Source organism: Dasypus novemcinctus, chromosome 12, assembly GCF_030445035.2.
Source record: "Dasypus novemcinctus isolate mDasNov1 chromosome 12, mDasNov1.1.hap2, whole genome shotgun sequence".
In the NCBI taxonomy this organism is placed as follows: Eukaryota; Metazoa; Chordata; class Mammalia; order Cingulata; family Dasypodidae; genus Dasypus; species Dasypus novemcinctus.
This window is the reverse complement of record NC_080684.1, coordinates 80,556,798-80,569,931: the sequence shown is the minus strand read 5'-3', so window position 1 is coordinate 80,569,931 and position 13,134 is coordinate 80,556,798. Positions and strand designations below refer to the sequence as shown.

Genomic DNA, 13,134 nt, shown 5'->3' with positions numbered 1-13,134 from the left:
CAAAAATAAGTTCAAACTCCCACACAACCTTTAACAAACTAAAACAACATATGCTACTAGAATAAAAAATACTTCTAAAAAATCCATAGAACTGTATAACACAGTGAACCCTAAGTTAACCATGGACTACAGTTAATAGTACAATTACAAAAACGTACTTCTATCAATTGTAATAAGTGTGCCACACTAATGAAAGGTGTTAATACTGGGGCAGTATAAGGGAACCCTCTACTTTATACACAATTTTTCTGTAAACCCACAACTTCTTTAATAAAAAAATAATATACAGAATATAGTAATTGATTCATTGTAACTTTAAAATGGGGAAATGCTGCATTTTGATAGCTATGACTAATATCATATTATGAGATATGGCACATTTTCAGAGCTCCAACCTCAAAAACAAAGCCATCCCAATTCTGAGTAGGAGAAAGTTGATATGTAGAATGCCAAAGACATTGGACAAGCTGCTTGAGAAGAGGACCAATAAATCAATGATGTTTAGAACCAATATAACTTGCAATGACCCTTTGATCCTTCCTTGCTTCTATTTTCTTATTAATTGTGGCCTCTGCTTTTTATACAGCACAAGCTGATTATCCCCACAGGATAGACCCTTCCTTCAATCTGAAACAGAGACATGCTTTATAAATTTTTGCTCTTATGAGGAAAAATTAAAGTGTAATAAAAATAAAAAACACAATCATCCTATTGTGAAAAGAGGCTGTTTTATATATGAGGTAACCAAATTACTGTCAAACATGGTATTTTAATAACCTTCTGGAAGACACAATGGAAAATAAAATACCGTGGTATATACCATTGAAGATAATCCAGCAAAGGTGCTCCTGTGGCAGAGCCACTTGCATGATAAGTCTTAAGGAGGACAAGATATGCAGACACTGAATCACAGATTCTTTATTCTGTAGGTTTACATCACTCTCACAGACCAGCTGATAGTTGCACATACTTTTGCCACTCAGAGCATGAAACTGAAATACATAGAAAAACATAAATAAGAATATCAATAAGGTTTACACAACTTAGGAAAACACTTCTTAAAATGTAGAAAACTAAAATGGAAACATTCTGCTTAATTAGATAGATTAGTAGAGAAATAACATAATAGTTTTCTACAAAACATGCAGTTAGTTAAGATTAGCTTTCCATAGCCAAAGAAATTAAAAATCAAAATGAAGTACACAAACCCTCCTACTAGAATTAAGAATTGATTCCATTTTTATAAACTCATCTAGTGGCATTTTAACCTCTTCATTAATTCAAATGTAATTACCATTTACACAATTCATTCAGCAAATGTCTCCTGAGCACCTCTTTCAGCCACACTGCTAAGCAATAGGGAAGCAAAGATGGGAAAGATACAGGCCCCCCTCGAGGTGGGAAAAGCACTCCAGGCACATGCATATAAAGTATGCTTAAGGTGGCTCGTGTGGACACTGGATTAGAAGTCTTTTTGTAAGGCTGGAGAAAAGGGTTTAAAATGAAGAGATAAGACCATGGGATGGTCCAGGCCAAAACCAAGGAATATGGACTTTATCCAAAGGGAAATAGATTTTATCAGTATAAAATGATTTGATTATACTTTTGAAATGAATTCTTATGGAAGCGTGGAAGATGAAAAGCAAGGGTTGGAAATCATCTGTACATGCAGGGAGGCTAGGAAAGCCTAAAGGCCTCTGAAGTAAGCCCAGTATAATAGGGACCTAAAATGGGATCCTGGAGGCAGGGATTTAAGTACTGTTTGAGTCAACAGGACTTAGTGACCAATCAGATGCGGGAGGTAATAGAGAAGAGGTCTGCAGTGATTTCCTGCCAATTATGGAAGAAAGCTGAGCCCCATTTGGGATATGCTCAGTGCCCGATGTGCATGACATCATTGGCTAGACGTACCTTTCAGAAGAGAGATTTTGGCCAGAGAATCAGCATTACCATTAAATCCGTGGGAAGAGATACTCTTAAAAGAGACCTTACTCTACCATGTAGGTTTTCTGCTTGGATACCTGTAGACTATTTCTAGCCACAATATAGTTAGTGTAACAGTGGAAAATATTTACTTGCTGCATCTACATGTAGCAATAATTATCTTCAAAGTGTTCTCTCTTTAAGAAGCAGATAATGATATCTAATATTTGTTTAATACCAGGCACTGTTCTAAGCCTTTATTATCTCAATAATCCTAAAACAACCCTATAAGGTAGCTCTTTCCATTACTTCTATTTTACAGATGAAGAAACCGAGGTACAAAACAATTATATAACTTTCTCAGGGTCACACAGTTAGGAAGCAACAGAGCATGTCTTCAAACCCAGGCAGGCTGATTCTAGAGGCCAAACTCTTACTTTTCCATAGGGCCTCTCTCTAGCACTATATACAAGAATCATTAAATAACATCTGTTAAGAAATCTTCATGCAGAACTTAAAAATAAACTTTGCTGTTAATATTTTGACAGCAAATCCTTCAGTCTTACTGCCTCAACTATAATCCCTTTGCACTTAACTCTCAAGTCTATTTTTCCAACCAAACTTTTCTCAAAGCCTCCAATTCTGCCTTGTCAGCTTCCTACTGGACTAAATGTTTAGGTCATTCATTTTCTTATTCACTCACTTAACACATATTTACTGAGATCTACAGTGTGTCAGTGTCTTGCTAGGACCTCAAACTCGGCATGTCCAAATGGAGTTTTTCATCTCTTTCCATTTCAATGAATGTTTATTGAGTATCTATTACACACCAGGCACTGTTCTGGGCATTAGAGACACAGGTGTCTCCTGTCCTCCTGAAGCTCACATTCTAGAGGGGAAGTCAGGCAATAAAAAAATAAGGTTATAAAAATGTGTCAGGAGGGAGTAAGTGCCATAAAGAAAAATAAAACAGAGCATGTAGGCAACCTGAGGGAAGTGAGGGAGGAGCCACACAGATATCTAGGATAAAATCTTTCCAGACACAGGGACTCACCAGTGAACTGGTCCTAAGTTAGGAAGGCAGAGAGGAAGCAGGATAATTCAATAGTCCAAGAAAGAGATGATGGTGGCCTGAACCAGGGTGATGGAAGGCTCTTAAAAGTCCAAATTCCTACGCTTTTCACTCTTTCCAACACAGCTCCAATCTACACTGCCCAGTTTTCTAATTCATGCACCTATCTCACAGCCAGACTGAACTGTTCAATAACCACATGCTATTTCCAAGACCTTGCAAAGTCAGTAAGCCTGAAAAAAACACAGTATAGCATAGTGATCCAGAGAACACAATTTAGAGGCAGACTGTTCAGGGTTCGAACATCAGCCCCACTGCTTGCATTGACAGGACAGGTTTCTTAGTCTCTAATAAGTCCTCAGTTTCCTCATCTGTAAAACAGGCACAATGGTACCTCTCCAGACTGTAGTGAGACTGAAATGAGGCTGCACCTCTTCTGACTGTATTGAATGCAGTGATTTATATAATGCATTTAGAACAGCAGCTAGCATATGGTAACCATTGAATCAAAGAATCAATATAGCAATTATCATTATATGACTGGTATAGTAGAGTAAAGAAATACATGTTTTATCTCAAGAGCCACATGAGCCTTTTGTTTTCTGTAAAATAGAAATAATAATTATCTAACTCATAAGGTTATTATGAGGTTTAAATAATATACATTTCAAAAATACTTTGTAAACTAAAAAGCACTTTACAAATACTATTATGATAAAAATAATAATGGTTTGGTGGATGAATGAAGAATTACAGTGACATAATCTCCTAAAACATTTTCACAAAGTTCAATAAATGTACTTTTTTATCCAGCACTGAAAGCAGTTACAAAGAAACCTAAAGCACATGGCTAGATGCTATGCACAGCAAATGAAAAACATCTAAAGCTGTTAACTAAAGAAGATATTGCATAGCTAATATTACATTGTAGCTATTTTAGTTGCTTCTTTCATCTTACTGTAAGTGCAGCAGTTTTGTCTGCAAAGCCTTTTGGGAAAAAGACAGTTTTAAATTGATTCACATCTGCTTTATTCTCATCAAAGTTGGAACTGAACTGCTGAAGATATCGTCCATAGCACTGTAAAAGGGCCAACTTGTATTCCTGAAATAAAAAGGGGACTTGATTAGTGTTTCAAAGTGTCATTTTGCTTATAATTATTAAGATGAGATAATATTCTTATTATTCTTCATTGTACTACTGTTGATCGTTACTATTACTATCACTACTGCCACCACCTTCTAAGCACATATTATGTGGCAGACATCAGTGTAAGCAATTTACATGCATTATTTCATTTGATTCTCCTCACAACAAGTCTATTACAAGATGAAACCATCACTAGCTCAAAAGATGAGAATATTCACTAAGGCACTCTGAGTGATAGTACCTAAATATATACAAAATCCAAAGCCCCAAAAATCCCTTCAGAGAGGTAGATGAGCTGTATTATTGGTCTTGCTTCTCTGATATCTCTGAACCTCAAGAAAAAGAAAAAGAAGTAGTAGGGAGAGAAAGAAGAGAAGGAAGAGGAAGAAGAAAAGGGGAAGATGAAAGGAAAGGGAAGGAAAGGAAAGGAGGGGGAAGGAAAGGAAAGACAGTGACCTGGCTTTCTCATTTGTAAACACCTTCTGAAGCTGCAGCAGGACAAGTCTAAGAAGACTGAGCTTTGGGATTCTTACTAGCTCTAATTCAAATTTATGTTCCTCTTCTGGAGTTAGATGCCTCATTCCTGTAAGCCACAGCTGGTCTGGAGAGTTTCAGGGCAGTGGATGTGTAAGCAGTGCCCTGAGTATGAGCTAGTCCACAGTGCTTCCTGAGCTTTCTCTCCCTTTGACTGTGTTTCTAGGAAAAGTAACTGCACTGGGTATGAAAGGCCTGTCAATTGTTCTCTAGCTCCCTGGGAGGGATCCACAGTCAAATGCTGTTTTGTTTTTATTTCTGTTGACTTGTTTGTTATTTATTCTCTTGTTAATTGTGAATCTCTTCTGTTCTCACTTGATTCATGTAGCAAATTCAAGTCTAAGTTCAAAACAAGAGTATTCCACAAGATGATTGTTAACAAAACTAAAATAAAAATAGTTTCTAGAAACCAAAGTAACAACTCAAGTTTATTTTCAGGATTATAAACACTTCAGTGGACCACTTCCCTCTTCATGCCTTTTATTTATTTTTTTTAAGATTTATTTTTTATTTCTCTCCCCTCCCCACTTGTCTGCTCTCTGTGTCCATTCGCTGTGTGTTCTTCTGTGACCGCTTCTATCCTTATCAGCGGCACCAGGTTTCTGTGTTTCTTTTTGTTGTGTCATCTTGTTGTGTCAGCTCTCTGGGTGTGCTGTGACACTCCTGGGCAGGCCGCACTTTCTTTCCCACTGGGTGGCTCTCTTTACGGGGTGCACTCCTTGACCATGGGGCTCCCCTACGCGGGAGACACCCCTGCAAGTGTTTAACTGTAAGTGTTTAACTACCACCTGTGGGCCTTTCAACCTGAAACATTCTAATTGTTAACTATTACCCATCATTTACTTGCTTTATAAACTCCTGCCACACTTCTTCCTTTCTCCTCCCTCCAATATCCACTCCATCACCTTGGCTGCTCCAAGAACAACCTCAAACTGTCCTGTTTATCACAGCTTCTTAAATTGAGGAGCATAAAAGTGGAGAGGGCTGTTCTCTGATTCCTGCCAAACTGTTATTCCACTTCACGTGAATATAGCTTACGAGCTCAGTCTTACTTGATTTTTTTCCCTGCAGTTTTCCAAACCGTGTGTTTTTGAGTTTCTAAGAGCCATGGTTGAATTACATGGGCTAAGGTTATTCTTTAATTTTGGCAGCAGAAAATAGATCTTAGTTCTTCATTATGAATGTTCCTCTACATCTCGTCTATTTGGTAAATTTCCCTTCCAGACCAGAAGGGTTAAGGCCCAGAAAACAGAAACGGAAAAGGAAACTGAAGCTGAGAAATTGAAGGTTGAGAAAACACTGGACATACCATGTTTGGCCTAGAACCCCTTTGGATAAAATAATTCTTTGTCCAAGGATCCAGGAGGTGCCAAATATTCATACTTCACTTTGGGTCTGTGCCAGAGTTTAAGGGTAAAACCATATTATCACTAACTGAAAAACCCAGACCCTTATCAAACCAAACAAGTTCACAAACACCCAGACATTGATATGGAACTAAAAGTAGGGGCCTCCAGCTCAGTCTGGAATACAATAGTGAGCAGGAATCAAGCACCTACGGAATGACTGTTATGATCACATTCAGTAAGCATTAAGAAAGAGCCGAAAGTCATTAAAACGGGGCGCTGGGAACCTTGCAGCATAGCAGCAAGGCCAGAAGCCATGAGGGTTGCCTGCTGGGCAAGGCCAGCTATGTGAAAAACAACAGGAAGTGGTGTCTGGGCTCCTTTGTATAAGGTAGGAACAAGATGACTCAGCATTTCCTGTTGTGCGCCTACCACACCCTCTGTTAACCCCAGGCTGCTCTTGTGCCCATCCCCAGCCAGCTGTCTTTCCGTTCTGGAATCTCTCACCTCTGGACTATCTCAACTACAAAACTGAAAAGCAAACACATTTTTGGTCACTGTGCCTCATTAGACTTTTTATTTATTCATTTATTTTTTGTTAAGCAAAAAAAAAAAAAAAAAGGAAAAGTAACATTCAAAACATGTAAATAGGGACATTAAACTAAATAATAATAATATTACTATTAATTAGCCAAATGAGTTTCATTTTGGTTCTTTTTACTCTGGAGGTACTTACTTTCATTTGACAAAGGTTATCCCCAACCTTCAGAAGCTTTTCATTGTAATAGGCAGCTGGCAGCCGAGGGGCATATTTGGTCCAGATATTAAACAAAGAAGTGGTGCTGTAAAAATAAAATATCTTCAAAGTCAGCAGGAAACCTCAATTAACTTGAAAGCAATCATTAAAACCATATCTTGTGCTAAGTCTCTCTCATGAGTTTTACTGTTAATATCTAATTATTCATAATAAATATTATTATGGTTAAAATTATAGGTTCTGATGTGCAAAGCATTGATCAAAGCGCTTTAGATGCATTTATTTTTCATTTAATATTCACAACCCCGAGATGGGTAATAGCAATATCTCAAATTTGTAGTTGATGAAACTGAAGTTTGGTGTACCCTTCCTCTCAATTGCTCTATCACTATGCTTTCTACTCCTTTAAACTGCAAGCTCCCTGAAGGCAAGGACCTCCATTGTATTATGTCCCCAGTCCCAAGAGCAGTGAATACCTGGTACATTTAGGTACTCAATAAATATTTGTTGAATGAATGAATAGGGAAAAAATTTTTTCCTTGTTTTTATTTTATTCTTTTCTGTAAAGGGTCCAAGGGCTCAAATACCCAGAAAAATCCATTTAGGATTATGCTTCCCTCCATCAATTAAAACAAACAAAAACTGCATACAGTATTCCCAAAATGAGTCCAAATCAAAATTTCAAAGGATAGCAGGTCATCGTTTATTTTATTCATTCATGCAATAAACCTTTACTCCTTTCCTCTCTCCAGGAAATTACAAAAGTCTCTAGGAAAAATCCAGGTTTCCCCTACCATTCGTTGAATCCTATCTCACAGATTTCTAGATAAGGACAAATATCTAAACTTTAGGACTGAAGATGGCTTTAGTACTTACCATGTACATGTTGTGCTATTAAGGAAACAGCCTCAACAGGCATATGTCAGTTCATTGTGATATTGACTAAGTGACACTGAGGGGACAAGGGCATTTCTGCCCTGGACTGATGTATCATTTATTGGGGTGGGAAAATATATACATCTACTAAGAAGTGAGTAACAATGCCAAAATGAAGCAAATCCAAGCCGCTGAATTTTTGAAAGACAGAAATTTTTTGTTTTGTATTGCTTTTTCTTTCTACTTTTTGTCACCTTATGAAATGACACAGTATTAGAATAAATACAATGAATCCAAGAAATTCACCAAGTCTTAAATTATGTAAATGAAATAGTTAATTCTTCCAAACCTTACCGATGAGACAATGATGACTAGGTTTGTTACTCATAGAAGAAAAACACTAGCTTCATTAAATCAACCGAGGTTATATAATAAAGACGAAAATGTTTTGGGATGTTTTTTTTAAGTGAACCCTTTGTTCAGGTTATGACTGCTCCTTGGGAATGACTTACATAATGATCAAATAAGAAACACATGATTTATATACTATGTAATGTACATCATCTAAGAAGGGAACGCTAATGTACTTTGAACTGCTGACTATAGCTGGTGCTGGAGGTTTAGAATGTTCTAAAATAGCAAATTATAATTGTATAAGCAGAATATCTAAGTCTTCAGTGCTCACAACAAAAACATACTTTTAAAAATGTAATGCACTCTGTTTAATGATATTGCTGGTATGCACAAAATCTACATTTTGGATGCTATGAATTTTTATGTTTATGAAAAGTTCCTATGGTTATAAGTAACAAATTCTCATTTAAAAAATAGCCATCTATCAAATATGTTATAAAAACAACTCCTAACTCCAGGACTCCTAAATGATCCTCCCACTGCTTTTCTTGCTCCATTTGGACATGATCATCAAATTAAGATTTTAAAACAAAAGTTACTTAAGGTCAATCCTTTGCCAAAAATACCATCAATGGTCCCATTGCGTTTGGAATAAAGGCAAACTCTTCAAAATGACTTCTCAAACCTCCCCAGCCCTATCTACTCCTCTAATTTCATCTCCTATCACCACACCACATTCAACAGTCTTCAGCCAAGTAGGCTTCTGCTTGTTCCTCCAAAGTACCTGGCTCTTTCTTGTAAGGGCTTCCCACAGGTTTGTTCTGTCTGTTTCTCTCTCTCTTTGCCTGGCTAGCTCCCAGGCATCCTTCTAATCTCAGTTTAAGGTCTGTTCCCTGACCACTCATTTGAAAGGAGGTACCACTGCAAGCTCTTCCAGGGTCTGCTCAAGTGGCATCTACTCTAACTGCCTTCTTGGGTACTGCAACCTCCTGTCCTCCACTCCATTACTCCTTCCCTTCATTACTTTTCCCCTGACATTTATCACTTTCTAGGTTACCAAAAAATGTACTTATTTATTATATGTTTACTGTCTATCTCCTCCTCTGGAATATAAGCTCCAAGAGGGTAGGTAGTTTTGTTTGTTCATTGCTGTTTTTTAGTGTGGACTTGAATTACTGAAAGCTTGTCTCACTCTCTAGACTATAAACTCGCTAAGCACAGGTCCCATGTCTATTTTGTCACCACTGCATAACCAGTGACTAGTTCAGTACCTGGCATATAGTAGACACTGAAAAATTTTGTTACATAAATAAATATCTAAACTGTGTGGGAGCTGGACTATTAAGGCCCATGTCAACCCTTAATGTTGTTATTCACTTATACCGTATTTAAAGATACAGATTAGCTTATGTCTACTTTCCCTATCCCTAATTACTGAATAGAAGGATATTAACCCTTGAATTCTTTCAATACCAATGTTTATTGAATGCTTACTATGCCCCAACTGCTAGGCTAGGTGCTGGAGATAAAGCAATGAAAAATTGATGTATATTTCTGAAACTTTTCTGTATATTTGCTATGGTCTCAAAATAAAGATTTTAAACTAAATTTAAAAACAAAAAACAAAAAACTGATAGGCAGACCTGCCTGTGAGGAGTGAGCTGAGAACCAAAAGACGAGAAACAGCCAGATATTTGAAAATCTGGTGAAGTACAGTTCAGACAAAGGAGACAGCAAATCCAATGGCCCTGGGGTGAGAAACAGCAGGATCTGTTTCCCTGGAAAGGCTGAGAGAAATGTGAGGGGGGAACCGATACAGGAGAGGCAGGCAAGGCCAGATCTTCAGACTCTGGAGGCCTAGAGTTTTCATTTCTAAAAACAATGGGAAGCAGCTGAAGGACTTTAGATAGGGGAGTGAGAGATTTATGTTTTTATGAAGATCCCTCTACTACATAGAGGACAGATCTGAGATACAAGGAGCCACAGGGCAAATGCAAGAAGTTGGTGGCTTGGACTGGAATGCAAGCTGTGGAAATGGGCAGAAAAAGTGCAATCTCAGTCACAAACACAGAAACTTTAAAAAATATAAATATGTACATTTAGGTATATAATGTGCTCTCCTTTGCCTATTCTTGGTCCTCCTCTTGGTCCATTGGCAGGATTTACCTATTGATCCTTCCTTCTGGAAACATTTGCTTTACTTGGGCTTCTAGTAAGCCACACACTTACTGGTTTTCCTATCTCCTTGGCTACACCTTCTTAGTCTCAGCTGGTTTCTTCTTATCTCCCCAACTTGTCAACATTGGAGTGTCCCAGGGCTCAAAATGGAAAAAGAGTATAGTTTGGATTTATGATCATAAATTTTTGGCTCTGATATTTGCTGGCTCTCTGTTCGGAACCTTCTCTCTATTCTCATTTCAAACAGGGATGCCAGTGAGCTAGTACGAAAAAATAAAATCTCAGGAGCATCATTCCTTTCTGGACCTGAGTATATCCTCCTCTGCCAGACAAGGGCTCCTGTGTTTCTGGAAAATTTATTCTCACAGTGGAAGCTAGAGCTTCAAAATCATGGGCCATGCTAAAGCCTCTGTGGAAGAATCTGTTCCACACCTCTCCTAGCTTCTGGTGGCTGTAGGCAATCTTTGGCATTCTTTGACTTGTAGACACATCATTCCAATCTCTGACTATGTCCTCACATGGTTTTCTCCATTCTGTCTTTGTCGCTGTGTCCAAATTTCACTCTTCTTATAAGGACACCAGTCATATTGGATTTAGGGCCCACTATAATCCAGTATAAACTTAGCTTAACTAATTACATATTCCAAGACCCTATTTCCAAATAAGGTCATATTCTGACGTGAATATTTGGGAGACTCTTCAACCCAGAACATGGCCTTTGAGAAAGACAAGAAAAGTATGGGAGCAGGCAGTGAAAGCTATTTAAAATAGCTTTTAAATACATGAATGTATAATAAATATAAGTTGAAACTATTTTTTTCTTATCAAATGCATGAATGGAAAAAATATAAGTTGAAATTACTCATTATTCTGGTATTCTATTTTTAAACTGTTCATTTTGCAATATTTGACTGGGAAAGAAAGATGGGTAACAAACGGGAAAAAAAAAACTTAAAAATAGTTTGTGGTCTGGGTAATACATAACATTATAGTGACGAAACCAGGCAGGAAAAACGGCAAAGAGATGTACAAAATTAGTCAAAAATCAAGAAAAGAAATCACTTCACCCTAATAATATAAAAAGGAATTTAAAGTCATATGTTCAAGGTTGACATACTTCATGGAATCAAAAACTAACTTCTCCAAGCTACCTCAAAGTTATTTCTTTTTCTTCACGCACAAAATTGCACCCGCAGCATGAAAAGTTGTGAAACAACCCGAGTGAGCCAAAACTTATTGACATAAAGTAGCAATCAGAAGACACGAAGAAACAGACCGTAGGTGAGTTATGAAATATTTTTGTGCTGATTTTTATTTTGAACTCAGCAGGAAGCCAAGAAATAAAATTTACTAGGAATTAAAGATTGTAATTGCGACACGCCTCCACTTCTTAAACGTTGTTCAAATCTCCAGGGCCCTGACCCCGCGCGGGCGCCCCGCCGGCATCTTCTTTTCTGGCCCCAAGTGGCCCTTCTCCGGACAGCGCCACCCCCAGCGCCCTGCCTCCACTTACCAACGCCGGTGGAATTCATGCAACTGGTCCTTTGTGGTGGCAGAAGCCTTCTTTTTCTTCATAAAGCCTAGCAACTCCCGAAGCTCCTTCTCGAAAGAGGCCAGGAGCGGATTTTTAGCGTCCAGTGGCCCATAAAACACGGCAAGGGGCAAGGAGACGTCAGAGCAGGTCGGGCGCCGAGGCAGCGAGCTCGGGGGGCTGGCTGTCGACTCCAGGGGCGACTTCAAAGGCGAAGTCGGGGAGGAGGTTGGGGTTAGCGGCCGTCCTGTCGGCGACGTGGACGTGGGAAACACGTTGGATACAGGGGAGACGCCGCCCTGCGTGGCCATATTAACGCGACCTTCGCGGGGCCTGGAGTGTGCGTGTGTACACGCGGTTGCCTAGCGACGGTCGCGCGGCAGCAGGCATCCAGCGCATGGTCCGGGAAACACAGCGGCCCCTGTCGGCAGAAGAGGAAATACCCGGGTCCAAAAAGGAATGATGCTCCTGAGATATTTTGCCTTCTAGCCCACTGGCATTCCTGTATGAAATGAGAATAGACAAAGTTCTAAACAGAAAGCCAGCAATAGCAGAGCCAAAAATTTATAATAACAAATCCAGACTATGCTCTTTTTCCATCTTGACTTCTTAATAATAATCATTAATATGTGCCAGGAATAGTTCTAAGCGTTTGAAGCATATAATCTCATTTAACCATCATAACACCTTTACTATTTAAGAAACTATTAGTGTCTCTATTCACACAAAAATAAAAACAAAATAAACAGGTTTAATACTGTAACCAAGGTCAGAGTAAGGTCAGGGATCTCAGCCTTATAACTCCAAAGTCTGTGCTCAAAATCAATAGGCCATATTGATCTCCTAATGAAGCTTATTAATACCATCTGAAAGAGAAAATTACATCTGATGGGCGGTTTAAGAATCAAGTCCATGCAACTGATCCCTTTCTTTCCATCTTTTTGTACCTTGAGGTCTGTAACTATGGAAATGGTGTCTGCGCCTAATAATTATGATTACATTATATTTATCCATTTGCATTCCAGTCTTATCCTAATTATCACCATAGTATAAACTAATTAGCATTTTACTCAACCGTAACTATTGGATATTAATGCATGCTAACAGTTTGAAGTGCTAACTCTCAAAATATTTTTGCATTTTTAAAAGAGATTAAACAGGGATTTTAAGAAATTTTGCTTCTCATGGGGAAACTGCAGGCCTCAGGAGAAAATACTTAGGGGCAAGGGAAGTTCTTTTCCTGCACATTCTGGGCAACAGTAAGAGTTGTGTTTATTAATTTAAACATGGATTTCTGAAAAACAGGGAACTTGTTTTCCTTTCAGACTATGTAATGCCAAAAATCATTTAAGAGAAGGACCAGAAATATTTGGTGGAAAAACAGGTCTTTCACACTGGAAACTGCTACCAGGTCTG

The 13,134-nt window shown here is 38.4% G+C and overlaps 1 protein-coding gene across 2 annotated transcripts in view; it reads right to left on the bottom strand.

Moving 5' to 3' along the window:
- The window catches only part of CFAP54 (cilia and flagella associated protein 54), a 325,301-nt gene extending 313,207 nt beyond the window's left edge, over positions 1–12,094 (bottom strand). For both annotated transcript variants that reach the window (XM_058308572.1, XM_058308573.2), the window contains exons 1-4: positions 11,701–12,094; positions 6,759–6,864; positions 3,954–4,097; positions 821–992 (exon numbers count right to left, since the gene is read on the bottom strand). In XM_058308572.1, coding sequence (XP_058164555.1) covers positions 821–992; positions 3,954–4,097; positions 6,759–6,864; positions 11,701–12,029 — 751 coding nt within the window. In that variant the 5' untranslated portion in view covers positions 12,030–12,094. The remainder of the gene's footprint in view (positions 1–820; positions 993–3,953; positions 4,098–6,758; positions 6,865–11,700) is intronic.
- Between the last annotated feature and the right edge of the window lie 1,040 nt (positions 12,095–13,134).